The 19,368-nt window shown below is 37.3% G+C and overlaps 2 protein-coding genes across 2 annotated transcripts; one reads left to right on the forward strand and one right to left on the reverse strand.

Moving 5' to 3' along the window:
- Positions 1 to 1,326: 1,326 nt before the first annotated feature.
- Positions 1,327 to 6,359, reverse strand: LOC143567643 (putative protein disulfide-isomerase A6). Its single transcript, XM_077054015.1, has 11 exons — positions 6,155 to 6,359; positions 4,688 to 4,772; positions 3,841 to 3,938; positions 3,625 to 3,680; positions 3,377 to 3,494; positions 3,193 to 3,220; positions 3,007 to 3,098; positions 2,770 to 2,926; positions 2,330 to 2,454; positions 2,112 to 2,211; positions 1,327 to 1,458 (listed from the first exon to the last, which is right to left on the reverse strand). The coding sequence occupies exons 1-11, from the start codon at positions 6,313 to 6,315 to the stop codon at positions 1,393 to 1,395; spliced, it is 1,086 nt and encodes a 361-aa protein (XP_076910130.1). The 5' UTR covers positions 6,316 to 6,359; the 3' UTR covers positions 1,327 to 1,392.
- A 3,631-nt stretch (positions 6,360 to 9,990) lies between these two features.
- On the forward strand, positions 9,991 to 11,754 carry LOC143567653 (uncharacterized). Its single transcript, XM_077054026.1, has one exon. It carries the CDS (start codon positions 9,991 to 9,993, stop codon positions 11,752 to 11,754), a length of 1,764 nt encoding a protein of 587 aa, XP_076910141.1.
- The last annotated feature ends 7,614 nt before the right edge of the window (positions 11,755 to 19,368 follow it).

Below are 19,368 nucleotides of genomic sequence, written 5' to 3' on the forward strand. Positions count from 1 at the left end.
CCCGGCGGTTTCTACCCGGAACCGGACCCGACCGGACCCTACCTACGGGTACGGACCGGGTTTTGGGTTTCTGATGCAGTTTCGGAAGCATTCAAATGGCTCATGATACTTTATTTAATCAAAGACCGATAAACTGTATCATACTCCCCGTCTTCGAATAAAACTCGTCCTCGAGTTTTGCCTTCAGACCAAAGAGTTTTGCCTTGTACCAAAGCCACCAGGGTCGAAAGGAACATCAACCCTCTTTATGTTTATAATCATCATGACCCCTCTCCGCAACTCAACTTCACGAATCATCTCACCCGGTTCTAGACCTGTACCGCCTGGGTCTACTGGGTTGTTAGGTCTCTCTGATACCAACTGATGCAGTTTCAGAAGCGATCAATGGCTCGAGAAACTGATGATTAATCAAAAGACGATAAAACGAACCAAAGGTTCCAAGAACAATGTTCTTTTATATTAAAAACTCAATCAAAAACTAAGAAACTAAACAACCAGGATCCCTACTTATACTAAACAGTAAACAAGGAAACGATAAACTAGGAAACGTGATAAACATAAATAATAAAAGATATTAAAAATCAAAATTCAAATATGGAGATAATTCTGCATCAGTTTCCCTCTGAAACTATACCCGAAACCGGAACCGACCCCTACCCGGTGGACCCGGTTCTGCTAATACCCGGTCAAAACCCAATCGTACCCTACCCGAAACCAGAAAAAAAACCGATGGAACCGGTCAAATACCCCACTATACCCGGAACCGGTTCCTACCCGGACCTGGTTTTGACTTTTGTTGACTATACCCGGTTCTGGCTCTTGAGAATACCCGATTTGTGCACCTCTAATGACATGAAAGCCAAGATATGATTTGATTTTCAACAACAAACAAATATCCGTTACAAATATCCGGCGCAGCTTGTTGCCTGCTTACCTTCTGTTTCGATGTAATCTAAATACTTTATAATATAGATTATTTACCATTATGTAAACGAATTTTGATTTTACCGTGACAAATAGAAGCAAGATGACGAACTTGTTCAGTTTTGTTTGTGCTCGTAAAATTCCCAATTATATCTATCTCCAAACAAGTAATGTGACCATGTCTACGTTAAACCACCACAAGGACTATTTATTATGCATGCACGAATGACAAATCATGTCATGAGAATAAAATTTTAAAAGCAAGATACATTAAATTTAAAACAGTCGTGAAATAGCACCAAATGTAAGGTTCCTGTAAGCTGTATTAAAAAGATTAATTTCTAACATTACTGGTGGTACTACAGAATGGCCCCATAATCTCCCCCCTATGTTACCATGTCCAAATACCAAAAAGAAAACGAAACATCTCTGTGAGAACTCATAGTAGACAACGATTCGTATCAGTCATCACGCAAATGCCGAAAGGATGTTCTTCTTGAGGGTGAACTCGTCAGCCTTTGAAGGGCTAATGGACTGCAGAATAAGATAGAAAGATCGATCAGACTGTTGATGTTGGGAATATATATATTACAAGTATATATACAAGCCTGTGTGCATATTTCTGAATATATATATATGCACACACTTATATTAATATGCATACGTGTATAAGAATAAGATATTGACACATAACACGACCTGAACCTAATACATACTAAACCTGATATGAAAATGGGCTGGGCCATCAAAAGTCAACACAAGTATTTAAGTTGACCGAAACATATTCTATTTAATTTTATTAATATATAAAATTCGGAATGAAAAATCTACCATAACAATGCAAAGAAATATATTAGAAGACTAAAAAACTACTTAAGTTGGATACTACTCGATTTTTAATAAAACTATATTGAAATGTGAAAAGAAAAATATTATCAATTGCTAGAGGAAAAATTAGAAAAAAAAAAGGAACTGGTGCTTTTTAGATGTTACGTTGTGGTAAGGAACTGGTTACAGACACTGGAACTAATTTTCAGATAGATTTCAAGTTATCTAAACACCTCACTAACCTGGTTGCATTACTTTTAAAATACAAAAAATTACAATCAACTTTTCTGTAACATAAAATATTTTTAAAAAGGTTAATTAAATGTTGAATGGCTGAGGGGAGCCGTATCGAATTTTACCTTGGCAAGGATACGTTCTAGACGTTGGATCTCGTTCTTTGCATAATCAGCACCTTTGCTTAGACTAGTCTTGGCGGCTTTCACATATATCTTGCCATATCTAAGGTTCCGTTAAAAAACCACGTGTGAAAAAAGTATTCCACATGCATTTTAATAAAAAAAAACGCAATCTTAGCATATACCGCTTCCTTTTCATCAAGCCAAATAAAAAAAATAACCTGGCAGAAGAACCCGTGAGCTTTCCAACTTCCTCCTCAATCTTAGCATATACCGCTTCCTTTTCATCACTACCAGCAGCTACAAACTCCTTCACTAAGGTATTCAATTCTTCGATTAACCCAGCCTACATTAACAAAATTAAAATTAAACAAAAACAAAATGCAAATTCATAATACCACACATACCCTTTTTTCATATTTTCGACATCAATACCTTCTCTTATGTAACGAGTTAGGTTATGAGAGTTTGAAGTGTAACAAAAAGGAAAAGGGAATAAATGTCTTTATATAAAATGTTTTAAATGAAAATGTATGGTGCTTCAAAGGGTATATTTGACATTTATTAACTTTTGATTGGGTAAATATGATACTATTGCAAGTTTTACGGGTAAATATGAAATTTCCCCTTTCCTGGTTAAAGTTAAAGATAGGGTACTAACGGTGGATGTGAGTTGCCCCTTTGCGTCACGACTGGTACCACATTTTTCATTAATGAATGTCACGAAGCTATCAATATCGTGTCCGCCTTCATAGTCTTCACCATCTTTGTTGTTCTTTGGGAAGAACTTAATGGTTGGGAACCCGCTCACACCGTACCTATAAAATCCAAATCAATTTCTCAACCATCAAGCATAAATTTTATGTCTACAAAGAGCCATTATTATCTTGTCACTTACTTTTCTCCTAAATCTTTGTAATTGTCAGCATCAAGATTGGCGATAACTACATCTTCTTCATTTTTGAATGCAGCTGCAAGGCTTTCGTACGTCTGACAAAAGTAAAGGATAATTAGTGTACTGATTTGGTAAAATTAGGGTCCAGTGAACAAATTAATATTAACTATTAAGAGATCGGATACATACAGGAGCAAGGCTTTTGCAATGACCACACCTGCAACAGGGGACAAAAATGTAAAATGCAAGTCAGCAATAATAAATAAACAGATTAGGATGACACTAAGGAGTTTCAATACCTTATTAACACATGCGTATTTATTTAAGATTCAGGAATATAATAGAAAATAAATGTAAACCAAACACGACTGACCAGGGTGCATAGAACTCCACCAACACGTCCTTTTTGCCATCCAATACAATTTCATTAAAGTTGCCAGAATTTAGCACCACCACACTTGAGGGAACTGAAGCTATCTTTACATTGGTCCCTGAAGATGAAACAATAATGTGATGTTAAACACAAGTAACCTCAAATGTGTACCCAGAAAACAAATTTACAAAGTGAAAAAAGGGAAAAGAAAGAAAATCAACAATATAATGACTAATGTGAGTCACTACCTCCTTCAAGATTTACAAACTCCACAAGTGCTTCAGCTGTGCGAGCGCCTTCATACCTAAGGAAAGATTTGACACTTGTGTTAATAAACCAAATAAAGTTATATTTAAAATATTGGAAGGTCAAAAGTGCATGATGATTGATGATAACTACCTATTAACAATAGAATGAAGGGCTGATTTTAATGCACAAAAGAACAACATAACAATAAGACTTACTTTTTGGGTTCCAAAGATCCCTTAGGAAACCACTGGATGGTGGGGTAACCAGAAACACCATATTTGGTACAAACACTCTTATGGTCATCACAGTCCACCTGGCAACACAAACAGTAAAGATAAAATAGTATCACCAGCCATAAGAAAAATAGACCATCTAGATTGAAAAACAATCAAAAACATCTCTTCCCAACAAATTCTGATAGGAATCATGCTCGAGTTATAGTCTAAATGCAACTTGTCTATTTTGGGAGGGGGTCAGTGCAAGTTATAAATCTATAAATAGGTATTATTAGCTAATAGGGAGGGAGAGTAGGTTTATGTTTAGGATGGCATTGCCATGGCTCCTGCTTATGCAGTGAGAGAGGGCTCGGCCCGGGAATCTATTGTACCCTTTCTATACATTTTCATTAATACTATCGTTCGGTTCTTTGTTTGTTTTATTCTATTCTCTATCTCAATTAACCGCAATCCTAATCTATCAAACCTATCAAATTCCAAATGTTAACTAATCATGGTATCTATAGCAGTTGAGATTCAAAATCAGTAATTGAGATTAATCAAGCTGATTATAAGATTAAAAACAATTTCTCTATAAAACAAGCACCACAAAAGCCAGATAAATAACAAAATATGTTTTAATACCAAGTTTCAACATTGCAAACAGGATTGAAGGTCTTTTTTCGAGTAAAGTAAAAAACATATGTGCCTCAGAGCACAGAGTTGTACATATGTTCTCAATTTATAACAGGAAAAGAAAGCAATGAAACAGCAAATTCTTGCTGTGAGACATTAAACTCATATAAAACTTATCTTTCAAAGATATACAAGAGGCTCAAAGTGTTACCTTTCCAATCAAAACGGATTTTGATTTTTTGAAGCTCGCTCCAAGTTTTTCATATTCAGGGGCAAGCTTTTTACAGTGCCCACACCTGCCACATAAAACAAGTCAAAATCCAATGTCTTTGAATACTAGGATATGAAAATCTTAGCAAGCATTTCAAGGAAGGAAACTCAAAATCATTTACAAACATCATGCCTACACGCAACCATGTAAAAGCTTCACTGGGTATTTAAGATTAGTGAGATCTTCTAAAGCTGTTCAAGACTATACAACACATGATGAAGACACGAAAAGAACATTACAGAAACTACAGTGCATTTAACTCTATATACATACAACAATACATTAAGCTATATAACCCTCTATCCATGAAGTTTAATTTGAGCTTTCATTTCAACTTCAGCAACTGAGACTTTTGTAGGCGTACAAAATTAACCACGTGTAATTAAAAACGAAATCAATTATATGCATCAAGAAAAGGCACATCTTAAGTTGTGAAACAAGCTCATGAAGAAACAGAGAAACATAACTACTAAAGTTACCTAATTATTGTTTCATATCAATTACATTTAAACTTCCAAAAAGACAAGTTAGGTATCTTGCCAGCAAAAATCAAACAACTAACATGGATCAACCGACCTAGCCACCAACCACATCTCAGATCACTCCAACCTAACACATATCTAGACCAAACACATCGACAACACAAAGAACGAATAAAATCAAACCATTCACCTAAACAGCATATGCAAAACAGACACCAAAATCAAATTTCATCATAAAAACACTTCAAAAGGCTGTAAAAACACCAGAAACTGAATCACAAATCTAATTTACCATAAACAAAATCAGTAAAACACTAAAAATACTTAAACAACACCGCTAGACAGTGAACCGGTGACATCCAAATCTCAGCAATAATAAATAATTCAACCAACAATAACAGGATTGAAAAACAGACACCAGAAGCAAGTTTCATCAGCAAACACACTTCAAACAGCTGCATAAACATTAGAAACCGAACCGGACACCTATATTATCCGAAACAAAACCAGTAATCGGCGACATCTAAATTTTAACGACGATAAACAACTCAACTAATCAGATCAATTAAAATACAGTTAACAGGAATTCAAAATAGACTCCATAAGCAAACTTCATCATCAAGCATACTTGAAGGAGCTGTGTAAACGCTAAAAATAGAATCAAAAGCCTAATTTATCCAAAACAAAATCAGTAATCAGTAACACCTAGATCTCAACTACTCAGATCGATTAAAATACAGTTAACAGGATTGAAAACCAGACACTAGAAGCTAATTTCATCATCAAACACACTTCAACGAGCTGCATAAACACTAGAAACCTAATTAACCATTAACAAAATCAACTAATCAGATGAGTTAATAATAATAATAATAATAATAATAATAATAATAATAATAATACGAGATGAGTTGAGTTGAATTACCAAGGCGCGTAGAACTCAACAAGAGCGCCGCGATCTTGACCGACTTCCTTCTCGAAGTTATCTTCGGTTAAAACGACGACGTCGGCGACGGCCGGCGAGAATAAGAAGACGAGAGCTAGGGTTGCTGCTAGTGTCAAACAGATCGATGATCTCAAAAACATGATGATTGATTGATATTATTATTATTTTGTTGAAATGAAATGAATCGTGGAATGAAGGGTTTAGATCAGATTTAAAGCGTGCGTGGCGTGGGTGGGTGACGGAGTCTCATCTACGTTAAGGTTTAGTTTAGGATCCAAATACTGACTTTTGACTTTTTTTTCTTTTTTCTGGTTGTCAATATCTTTCTTTTCAAGAAAACTAAACTGGTTCTAGAAATTTATAAAATATGAGTAAAGTAAAACTACAGCTGTAAATAGTAAGCAAGTATTTCTACCGCGTGTTGCGGAAGCTACATGGCAGGAAAGTCGGTCGGTATGTATCGGTTCGGTTCATTAAGGTTGTGATAAAAGTTGAGAGGCTAGAAAGTATATATATGAAACTTTTGTAACAAAAATCTAATAATATAAAGTTTTTAAATAAAGTTCAGGGGCTAAAAAATACACATAAAAAGTTTGGAGCAAAAGTCTAAATAGGAAAATTCCTCCTTTTTAAGATTGGCCGATAATAATCTCGTCTCAGAAACTTAGGTTTTTGGGTTTTTGATCGGAATGAGGACATGAGTCGATTAACGTAAAACTATCTCAAATGGTTTTCTAAACGGCTTGATTTTTTGTTAATTGGAAGTTTAAACACCTAAATTGAAACATCGTTTTGTTGTTTGTAGCCATCATTTCCAGGTAAGTTTTACGTCAATCGATTCGTACTCTTCTTTCGATCAAAAGCTTTAAAACATTAGTTTGAAATTCAAAAATATTAACAGAGATAAGTTTTTTTTTCTTTTGATGATGGTTCCATAAAAACATATAATGTGAAAGGTAAAATGTGGAATTAGTATCGGCCAACGTCAAGAAGATAAGATAAATAAATTCTAACTTTACCTTTTAAAATTATATAACGTGTTTGTTTTAAATTGAAACAATTAATCAAGCACAGAGGATGTGAATGCAATGTAAATGATGTAAGGTTTGGCGGGCATGCAAAACATCCTTGAGGAATCTAGAAAAAGATTGTTCAGGATTTGAAAAAACTATTATATAATATAAAGTTTGGTCTATCTTACCTGCAAAAAATATAAATACACATATTATTTGACCAAAATTAAATCAACATCCTGATTGAATGAGTTATTTTATCTATCAACAAATTTAATTTTGTCAAAGTTTGACTTTTACATGCGCTATACAATCAACACTTCAGATTATGTAATAAAATAATTTGTTACAACCTGTTTTATGGCCTAAAGATAATTTAAGTTTTAGTTCTTTTTGATTAAAAGGAATTTGCATGTATTTTATGGAATTAAAGGGCTATATATTAATTTGTTATTTTGTATGTGTGAAGAGCCTGGCTCGTAATTGGGCTTCCATCAGCCCACAAGTGAGTAGATACGAAGATAAGGCCCAACAAGGATTCAAGAGGGGAAAACCCCAAGTTAAAGGAGGGGATAAGAAGTTAAGAACGGATGTTTAAGGAAACCAGGTCCGGAAAGAAAGGTCTAATCCATGGTCATCTTCCAAGAAAAGATAACACTATTCATCTAGTCAAGAGGGAAGATCGAAGCAAACATGCGCCCCCAGTCCAGACCAAAGTACACTGGATAAAAGGTTGAAAGTTAAAGACTCAATAGAGAAGGGAAGAAACCGTCAGGAAATACCTAATAGATATAGGGCCAAAGAATCCTCCATATAAACATGCATCCTCCTCCTGGCTATATAAAGGAACGAGGGGCATTAAGTGAATGAGACAGAAAAACTTGTAATTTACATCTTACTTAACTTCATACTACTCTTGACCTCTTGTGCTCACATTTCATTTTGTAACACTTGTAATCCGGTCATTCGATAGAGCAAAATTCGAACCCGTATCAATATTATTGTCGATTCAGCTAGGGTTCCAACAATGCGTATGTGTATATATTAATTTAGTTTCTTTGTTGTGACGTAATGTTTGTGAAATATAAAGAATCACTATTTCATTTTGTGTATGATATCAAACATGTCACATATTAATTATAACACTTGAATGAGATTTTCAATAATTTCTATGTTTGATGTTGATGATGAATCATGATTATTATTCTGATTAATATTGATGTTTGCTTCATTTGATGGATTTATTTGGTCCGATGTTAGTAATAAATTTCCTTGTCCTCTCATGTATATTTATGTTGAGAGTGATTTAGAGGAGAGAAGAAGGCCGACAATGAACCAACTCAATAAAGATATTTACAATTAGTCCCTTAAGATATCAACTTCCATCAAATTATATATCTAAAGCTTATGGCGCTCAAGAAAAAAGTTATCTTAAGTATACAAAATCATCACTGTCAAATTGCTATCATTTAAGATATTTATAACGTTCTCTCGCTTTGTCACTTTACCACTTGACTATACATTCATTTACGTATATAATTTGACATTAGTTAGCCAAATAATTAAACTTGAATATGTTTATTAAACCTTCTTATGCAAAGCAAACAGATATATAGTCGATTATATTTTAATCAATGCATATACTCCTATCAATTATATAATATGTGTCTTAACCATGCACGTATCCATGCTCACCTACCAGAAGGTTTTGGTGGTTGCCATTGTTATTTCATTATGTTCTTCAAAGTGTTACTGGTCATAATAGTTAATGGGTTAGTGGGTCATATGTAAGGTTAATGGGCTAATTGGTTTACTTCATTTATTGTAAGGCTATATATATAGCCAACTTTTATTATTCATGAAAATCATGAACGAAAAATATTAGTTGAATTCTCCTATATTCTGATGTCCTCATCCTTTATCTTTCTAGAGTATAAAAGTGACACATCATTGTAACAATGACATTCATCTCAAATTAACGAGTTACGTTACGCTTGTCAAAAGCAATGTTTTTATAACCAGATCAGATAACAAATCGAACGGACTACCGGTTCACTGGTTTAACCGGACAGACCGGACGAACAACGTTTTCCTCAAAAATGATGGACAAGGTTAAAAAACTGTAATTTTTTTTTAAAATGGCTTCTTTCATAGTGAACCGGTTCAACTGGTCCAGTTCTGCGACCGGACCGGTGAACCGGTTCAAACCGGCCGGTTTTTAAGAACCGAGCAAACTACCTATAACCAGATGGATCAGGTGACCGAATCCTGGTTGGACTGGTCGAATCAGTTTCAAAAACATTGGTAAACATTGGTCTAATAACGCACATGTATTCATAATTATAGACAAAACCCATATTATGTACATGATCGGCGTATACTTTGGGCGGTATACGTTGTGCAAATAGATTCGCTAACACGGAACGCATGATGATAACTTAGCATTAACAATACGGTCTTCCACTCACCTGGGCAGAAACAAGAACATTGTGTTGAAATATAGTCTTAGCATCACTTGGAGTTATTTAATAGACATATTAGAAGTTTATATTTGTGATATATTGTAATTCATTTATATAGGCTTTATGGTTAGGATCTTATCGAGAGATAGATTTGTAATATATAATAAGGGAATGAATAGATAGGAGATAAGCAAATTGCAAAGAATATACCGTTTATCATGGTATCAACCCTAGCAGCCTAAAATCTTTCTTCTGCCGCCGGCTGCATTCCGATCCTTATACCACCTTCCGCCACATCTCCTTTCTCATTCTTCGTGTCTTTCTTTTTCCCTTCTATGCTATGGAATCGAAATTGCATCCCGCGGTTACGGTCACAAACATCAAAAACTTTATCCCCATAACCTTAGACAAACAAACCGGCCAATACACTTCTTGGTCTGAGCTATTCAAGATACATTGCAAAGCATTCCTCGTGTTTGATCACTTAATATCAGACAATCCAGCACCTACCGAATCCTCCTCAAAAGCCAAAGAAGATGAACCCTCTAAACCTGAACAACCGACTCTAGATTCTTGGGAGCGGATTGATGCCATAGTCCTTCAATGGATCTATGGCACCATCTCCCAAGATCTGTTAAACACAATCCTAAAGAAAGATACCACCGCACATGCCACATGGACAGCCCTTGAAAGTTTGTTCAATGACAACAAAGCCACCCGTGTCGTTTATCTCAAAACAAAGTTTGCAAATACCCGACTTGATAACTTCGCAAACATGCACTCCTGTTGTCAAGAGCTAAAGGTTATTTCAGATCAATTGGCCAACGTGGACGCTCCGGTCACCAAGGAAGATTTGGTCATACAACTAGTCACGGGTCTCAATGAACAGTATGAAGGAATTGGTATGATAATTCAAAACACGGTACTGTTTCCAACCTTTGCAAATGCTCGATCCCGGGTCACTATGGAAGAACAAAGAAAGTCACACCAAGCGGCTTCGGCCGCCTCCGCTGCTGGACATGCTTTACACGCCACTGCAACAAATTCTTCGTCACAATCCGCTCCTGATCATCGTTCGGATATGTCATCGGACAGGGGGCGCGGCCGTGGACGGACCCGTGGTCGGGGTCGCGGTCGCAACACTTGGGAAAGGGGTCGTCGCTCAGGACCCGGATATCAAAATTCCTTCAATAATGGTTCAGGTTCTTGGCACAACAATTCGTTTTCTACTGGGCCAAATCAAACAAATAGCCATCAAAATTGGGTTTCTCAATCATCACAACACCAACCATGGATGCAACAGGCTCCATATCAACCCAATAATTGGCCACAACCTCCCTGCCCATATCCTACACACTCTCGGCCCAACACAAACAATCAACCCGGTGCTGGCCTTCTCGGCCCAAGACCCAATCAAGCATATGCAGCGGCTTATTCGCCAACAAATATTGAGCAGGCCCTATACACCATGTCTCTCAACCCGCCCGATCAATGGAATATGGACACTGGAGCCACTTCTCATATGACCAACAACCCGGGTAATTTTCAAAATCTTTTTAATAACGGCATTTTACATAATATTATAGTTGGCAATGGTACCACCATTCCGGTCAATGGACAAGGCAATCAAACTTTACCTCCACCTTACCCACCCCTACAGCTAAATAATGTCCTTTATGCACCCAAATTAATCAAAAACCTTATTTCTGTCCATCGCCTAACTATTGATAATTGGATGTCTATCGAATTTGACCCATTTGGTTTTCTTGTAAAGGATTTCAAGACCTGGATCCCTATTCTCCGATGCAACAGCAGCGGTGATCTCTATCCTCTTCTTCCACCGGAGTCTACTCAATATACTTCACCGTCAACCTTTGCTGCCATCTCTCAACAACTCTGGCATCAACGACTTGAACACCCTGGCCCCACTTTATTACAATCTTTAAGAAATTCCAATGTTATCTTTTTTAATAAATTGACTAAGAGTGTTTGTCGTTCATGTGTTCTTGGAAAAGTGTTAGATTACCGTTTTCACATTCTAGTAATTACACTTCTTTACCATTTGATATTATACACAGTGACCTATGGACCTCACCCGTTGTAAGCACCAGGGGACATCGCTACTATATACTATTCCTGGATGACCTCACTGACTTTCTTTAGACTTTTCCTTTAGCCAGAAAGTCACAAGTGTATACCATATTTAGTAGCTTTGCCAAACAAATAAATACCCAATTTGAGAGAAATATTAAAACATTTCAATGTGATAATGGGACTGAATATGTTAACTCCTCGCTTAAACAATATTGTGATCAAAATGGTATGGTATTTCGATTATCGTGCCCACACACATCCTCTCAAAATGGAAAGGCGGAACGCAAAATCCGCACCATCAATAATGTCATTCGCACCCTCTTGGCACATGCCTCCCTACCACCCACATTTTGGCACCATGCTCTAGAAATGGCAACATATATTCTTAATATCCTTCCAAATAAAAATAATAAATTCAAAACCCCCACCGAAACCCTTTACAACCGGTCCCCTTCATACGAACACCTACGAGTTTTCGGTTCTCTATGTTACCCTTTACACCCTTCCACACTCACTCATAAACTCGCTCATCGTTCACATCCTTGTGTTTTTCTTGGCTACCCACCCAATCATCGAGGGTACAAATGCCTAGACCTTCACACACATCAAATCACAATCTCCCGGCATGTAATATTTGATGAAACCATCTTCCCGTTTGCTTCTAATCCTTCTAACCTGCTTACTACCACTATACCTTCATATAATTTTCTCAATACACCACCGCATCCACATCTATGGACATACACCACCTCCTCTATCCACCCTACTCAGTCATCGAAACCAACCGCCACCCAATCTTCAAGCCCAATAGGCACGGCCCAACCAACACGCACCCAACCTACGGTCTTACAATCCTCACCACATACCTCCTCATCACATGCAGCCCATTTCACTCCTTCCACCTCTCAGGACCATGCCACATCTCAAGTCCCTTAACCCACTCCTAATACCTCTTCTGCTCACTCCACTCCCATTGCTACAGTACCAAACCATACCACCACAGAATCCAACACACCCACATTTAATATTCAACCACCTCAACCTCCTCCACCACCACCTAACCGCGCTATGCGAACGCGCGCTATGGACGGTATTACGAAACCCAAACAACTCTTCAATCTCTCGGCTATCACCGTCCTTCCCATCCCAAAAAATCCTGTCCACGCCTTGTCTATACCGGAATGGCGCAATGCCATGGCTGACGAGTTTAATGCCTTAATTAAAAATGACACTTGGGAACTTGTACCCCGCCATCCATAAATGAATATTATACGCAGTATGTGGTTGTTTAAGCATAAGTTTAAGTCCGATGGTACACTTGAGCGCTATAAGGCGCGGTTGGTTTGTGATGGTCGTAATCAACAGGTTGGTATTGATTGTGGGGAAACATTTAGTCCGGTAGTTAAACCGGCTACGATTCGAACAGTGTTATCTATTGCCTTATCACGTTCGTGGTCGGTGCATCAATTAGACGTCACCAACGCCTTCCTACACGGCAAGCTAAACGAAACGGTCTACATGTATCAACCTATGGGGTTTCGTAGTAAAATGTATCCCGACCATGTTTGTCTTCTTAAACTGTCCCTATACGGTCTTAAACAAGCACCAAGGGCATGGTACCAAAGGTTCACCGACTTTGTTCTACATTTGGGTTTTAAGCAGAGTAAATGTGACAAATCGCTGTTTATACTCCACCGAGGGCCCCACACGGCATATCTTCTTTTGTATGTTGACGACATTCTACTCACGTCGTCATCCGAAAATATCCGTGAGCAATTGATGTCCAGTCTAGCTTCTGAATTTTCTATGAAGGACCTTGGTCAGCTCAGTTTCTTTCTCGGGATCTCTGTCACTCGCACTGCTAATGGTATGTTTTTATCTCAAAGCTTGTATGCTCTTGACATAATTAAACGAGCCGGCATGCAATCTTGCAAGCCGATTGCAACCCCTGCTGACACAAACAGTAAAGTAAGCGCTACATCCGGTGCACTATTTGAAGATCCGACACTTTATCGAAGCATGGCAGGTGCGTTACAGTATCTGACTTTTACCAGACCTGACATCAGTTACGCGGTCCAACAGGTATGCATGCACATGCATGCCCCTCGGACCACTCATTGGGATGCCCTCAAGCGGATTATTCGATATGTCAAAGGTACTACTGATTACGGTCTTACGCTTAACAAGTCTACAACCCCATCCTTAGTTGCGTACACAGATGCTGATTGGGCCGGTTGTCTGGACACTCGTCGCTCGACATCGGGTTACTGTCACACCCCGTTAAGCGATTTGCGGAAGCGTAAAATGGAAATGCAACAGATACAACTAGTATCAAATACATTGTTCATAAAGTAACATTACTAACTAATTTACAATATATTACATCGTTCTAATCTCTTTTACAAACTAGGTGATACAATCAAACCGGTTCTTCAATTACTTTACTTCTAACTCAAATGCCCACGACATCAATCATCAGTCAGACACGTAACGCACAGGAAATTACTTCTCATATCTGATTACCTGAAAAGCATGTTAAAACAGGTCAACTACGAATAGTTGGTGAGTTTCATAAGTTTAACGAAATCAGTTCTGCGTATCACACAGTCATAGTTTGTATGTACGCGCGTATGTAAAAATATGTATTTACGTTTGTATAAATATGTACAGCCATATCCTTGTGTGTGCATATGCACACATGTAAGTTTATAATATGAATTCAAATTTCGGTAAAATCGTCATTGTTTGTTCGTACTATCTGTTTCCAATTTCCGTGTTTAACCAACCACTGTGGACCCCCTTCCTCCCACAACGGTTCCACATAAACTCAACATTATATAGTGTACACGCAAATAATTAGTATATTCTACACATATTATTTCCTACGGCTAATCACATAGCATGTATATAGACACACATACACATATAGTATTTATCACGTATCACCAAATACTGTGGCTCCCCATCCGCCCACAATACGCATAATCACATTATTTTATTAACATTCATGTCATAATCAAGTTAGTTCGTTTAATAAGTTGCAGCAGAACTTGGCTCATAGGCCATACTCAACTTTAGTTTAGTAAGTTGCAGCAGAACTTGGCTCATAGGCCATACTTAACTTTAGTTTAGTACTATTGTGCCCCCCCCCCTTCCGCCCACAATAGCCCCATGGTCATTACAGACCACGTTATTCACCAATGGCCATTACAGACCACGTTATTTCCTCAACCTGTTGTGTTTAGCATTATATAGCGTATTTGTATAAACAGGTTGTCACGTATGATTTCATTATGTTTTGGCATTCGTAATGTTTCCATTTAATATATCAATCACGATAATAATCACCTTTCCTCAGCACGTAGTTTATCATTATGTTTGTAGGAATTTTTCATATATGAAGGTTCAGGTATTTTTCGTTCTGAACCGTTTTCAGATAGATAATGCATATGAATATGCTTTTCACCCCAAAAGTTTGTAAACAGTTTGAAAAGAGGGGTCATGAAACTCACGGTTTTGTAGGCACACAGTGCGAGATCAGCACGGGGTTCGTTTCCCTTGCTATCACTTAGTCCCTATAGTCCATATTATAATAATATTAATATTTTAATATTATTATAATCTCGGTACTAAACTGGGCTGTATAACTAATCCGGGTATAGCTGGAACGCCCAGAAAGTGGTAATAGGCTTAAGTTGTGATGTTGTTCAATGTCTAATACTTAAAACCGAACTTGGCTCAGATTCCCGTTTTTCCAGTTGGGCCAAGTTGTTCGTTTACGCGTTCAGAAAACAGTTATGGGGAAATAAGCTTGGGTAAATGTATTGGTAAATAAAATGATTAAATTATAAAAAAGGATCACATACTGGGGTACCGGATTAGCCTCGGTGCCCGTTTCCATTTATTCAGTTTGATTTAATAAGAAACGCGCACAATCTATCCGGATTGTCCAGGTTTCTCATAGAAAAGTTCGTTTTTACTTAATTAATTCAAAAATATGATTTTTGATCACTCTTGGTGTTTTGATATTCTCGCAGGTTCGTTAATCGCGAACTTGCCGGTTTTTATTAAAATTGAATTTGTTTAATCTTCAAATTAGCATAATTAATTAACCATTAATCATTAAATTATGAAAATTTAGCCACTTATCAAATAAAATATGTAGATTTTTATAAAAATATTTCTGGAATTATTTACTGATTTAATAATTTATAAAAATTCATTTTATCAGCTATATTTCGCCTGAAAATCATCCGTTTATCCCAGACAATTTCCAAATATTCCACCAAAATTCTTGAATATCCAATTTATATCCCAAAACAACCTGTATCAATTCCAGAATGTAAAAAGCTCATGCAATATTATTTTCGGTCCAAATTCGACTATAAAAATTCACACGAACGCATATATACACAAAACACCTTTAGACTTCTCCAAATGATCCAAAAATTAATATCTGATCAAAATACATCAAATCTGAGTTCCCAGAAAAGTTTTATAAGTTTTGAATTATTTTAGCTATTTTTCCCAAATAAATGTCCCAATTCGGTAATAAATTCGCCAAATATTCTCGGATGGTCGAAAAATTACCAAATTTAAACAGGGACTTATTGACATGGTCCCTGATGTTCCTGAATTCAAGGCCTAAAAATATACACATCACAACCTTAACCTAAACAGCCCGTAAGCGAGTGTTTCGGCATTACCTTAGCGGTTTTGGCTCGTTTCCGACTTTCTAACCAAGTTTTCAGGTTCCTGTGCTTCTATGCAAGCTAGATACAAGTCCTATATCACAAACCAAGCAATTTTTCATCAACATAACAGCCCTTAACTTAGGGTTTCAGCTAGTGCACAAAAACGAACTTTTGAACCATCAAAACGCCGTTTCAACCCTTTAATCCGTGTTTATGGCCAAAAAAACTATTATACCAGGTTCCTCACCATGTTTATGATCAAAACATGTTTATGGACCATTTTTAGGGTTTTTACATGGTTAGGAATGATTTTTGGCAATCAAGCTATGTTTATATAATATTAATCGAGTTTAAACGAGCCGAAAATCGATTATTTATGACATTTAGTTTCTTGCTGGTTCTTGATGGAGAGCTGCTTGTGTCCAGAATTCTCATGAAAATGATTTCACAAAATATCTTAAACTTGTTTAATATTTAAAGGAAAACCAAGTGTAAAAAAGTCTTTTTTGGCGAGCTGGGCTTGTTGGGCCCCCTTTTGGGCCCATTTGGCCCACTTTTCTCGATTTACGTGCCCGAACGTGAAATGCCGAGTCTAAATTTATTTCGGGTTCGGTTTTTGGCGACAAAAATATATCGGGTACGACAAACAGTGCGAAAACGAGTGTTTTTCGGCTATTTTTGTGTAAATTTATAAAAACATACTATACGTTTGTAAAAATCAAAAATATTTTCACGGATCGCTTAAAACATTTCAATTAAGTATTTGGTAAGTCTTTTTCGGCTTAACGGATGATACAATGCTTGGTTTGTAACTATCTTTCGCGTTTAAATCTATAGCGGGTAGTTAAACGAGCATGTTTTCGTTTAACTAGTTTGCTATCATACTAAGACCTTAATATCAGTATGTTGGCTTATAATAGACATATATCTTGTATAGATGGCCCCTCGGGATATCTGGGTCATAACCAGACCCATTCGGTTAATCGTTTGTTCGTTACGCAATAAACGGTTAAACGCTTATTCGAGTTTGTAAGTACTAAGGTGTACTCGGTTTTGCCACGGATGTCAAAGTTACTGTGTTTACTATGGGTCTAATCTTATTTCTTGGTCATCAAAGCGTCAGCCTACCATCTCTCGATCGAGTGCCGAGGCCGAGTTTCGCGGGGTTGCAAACGTTGTCGCCGAAATATGTTGGTTGCGAAATCTGTTGTTGGAACTTTATCGTCCACTTTCTTGTGCAACGCTTGTTTATTGCGATAACGTCAGTGCTATTTATCTTTCTGGGAACCCCGTTAATCACCAACGAACAAAACATATTGAACTTGATATTCACTTTGTCCAAGAATAAGTTCAGCGGGGGCAGGTACGCGTTCTTCATGTTCCATCTCCTTATCAGATCGCGGATATCTTTACCAAGGGTCTTCCTCGAGTTTTGTTTGAAGATTTTCGATCCAGTCTCAGCATTCGTTCACCTCCCGCTTCGACTGCGGGGGTGTAATAGACATATTAGAAGTTTATATTTGTGATATATTGTAATTTATATATATAGGCTTTATGGTTAGGATCTTATCGAGAGATAGATTTGTAATATATAATAAGGGAATGAATAGATAGGAGATAAGCAGATTGCAAAGAATATACCGTTTATCATTATTATTGTTTGAAAAACTCATAGTTATACTATTATCATTGTAGATTTTCATCACTGTATGGAATTAACTACTTCGAGTCCATTGGTCAAAATTCTTGGAAGCATTGCATAACATGTGGCATGATAACAATATATGATGCCATCGTAGTCGACATGGTAGCTAATTTTTGTTTATGACTTTTCTAGGAAATGAGTCCTTGTTCAATCGGTTATGGGACTAAGATTAACTATACTCAGGCCATTGGCATCCCTATAAGCATCTTAAGCACCCGAAATTTCTTTATCGTTGGAAGTTCCTTCTTTTAACAACATTTGTGGTGTTTGCCTCTTAAAAAGCGAGGTAATGAATTCAAATTCTTGCAAGTGCAAAGTTAGGGAACGCTAGTTTCATTAAATACGTAGAAATATGGAGGAATGAAATTTAAGTCCCTTGGTGACGTGCTCATTTATGTGGAATAAATTGGAATTTGAAACTAATTCCAATAAACTCCTGTGTTAATTGGATTTCAAGAATTCCTCCACTTTCTAAAGGAAAGTTCAAAGATGCGTTGGAATATTTAATTTGATTTGGGTCGAGAGAGGTCATATTGAAACGGGTTTAGGTCAGAATAGGTTCCGACTTGGCACGGGTTCGGGTCGAGACGGGGTTCGGATCAGAAAGGTTTTGGGAAATCGGATTTTAGATCGCACGAGTTATGGGTTAAAATGGGTTTCTAGTCGGATCAGGTTTCAGCATGAGTTCAAATGGGGATGGGTTCGGGTAGGAACAAGTTTCGGCTTGGCATGGGTTCGCGTCGCAATGAGTTTTGGTTCGGAGCGGCCGGTTTCGAATTGGAAGGGGCTACGACCTGACATGGATTTGGGACGGTTACGGGTTTAGGTCAAGTCAAGTTTGGGGTCGAAACATGGTTCGTGTCATAATAGGTTCAGGTCGAGACGGGTTTTGGCTCAGCATGAGTTCGGGTCGCGTAGATATTTGGGTCGGATCGAGGTTCGTATAGGAACGTGTTTCGACCCGACATAGTTCGGGTTGTGCTTTGGCTTGACCTAAAACAAGCTCCTACCCGAAATCCATGTCGATTCAAAACCGGTTCCGACCCGAAACTCGCTACGTTTTGACCCGACCTCAAATTTTCAAAATCGATCCCGTAAAACTTTCATCCATTTTATCTTATAGAAATAGAATTAGGGTTTAATTTTATCCCCAAATTGAATAACAATATTTTGAAGGCGCCCTAATTCTCAATCTTCCAATCTCTTGCATAGTATCCACCTTAAA

This window comes from Bidens hawaiensis, unplaced genomic scaffold, assembly GCF_021521415.1.
Source record: "Bidens hawaiensis isolate Kalapana, Puna unplaced genomic scaffold, B.hawaiensis_p1.1 tig00023470_1, whole genome shotgun sequence".
Lineage (NCBI taxonomy): Eukaryota > Viridiplantae > Streptophyta > Magnoliopsida > Asterales > Asteraceae > Bidens > Bidens hawaiensis.

Excerpts from the sequence above, each read along its gene's own strand:
- LOC143567643 (XM_077054015.1), bottom strand. The coding sequence starts at position 6,315 with ATGTTTTTGAGATCATCGATCTGTTTGACACTAGCAGCAACCCTAGCT. Across the intron at positions 3,939-4,687 it reads AATCCGTTTTGATTGGAAAG|GTGGACTGTGATGACCATAA; the intron begins GTAACACTTTGA and ends TTGTGTTGCCAG. Across the intron at positions 3,221-3,376 it reads GTGGAGTTCTATGCACCCTG|GTGTGGTCATTGCAAAAGCC; the intron begins GTCAGTCGTGTT and ends CCCCTGTTGCAG.
- LOC143567653 (XM_077054026.1), top strand. The coding sequence starts at position 9,991 with ATGGAATCGAAATTGCATCCCGCGGTTACGGTCACAAACATCAAAAAC.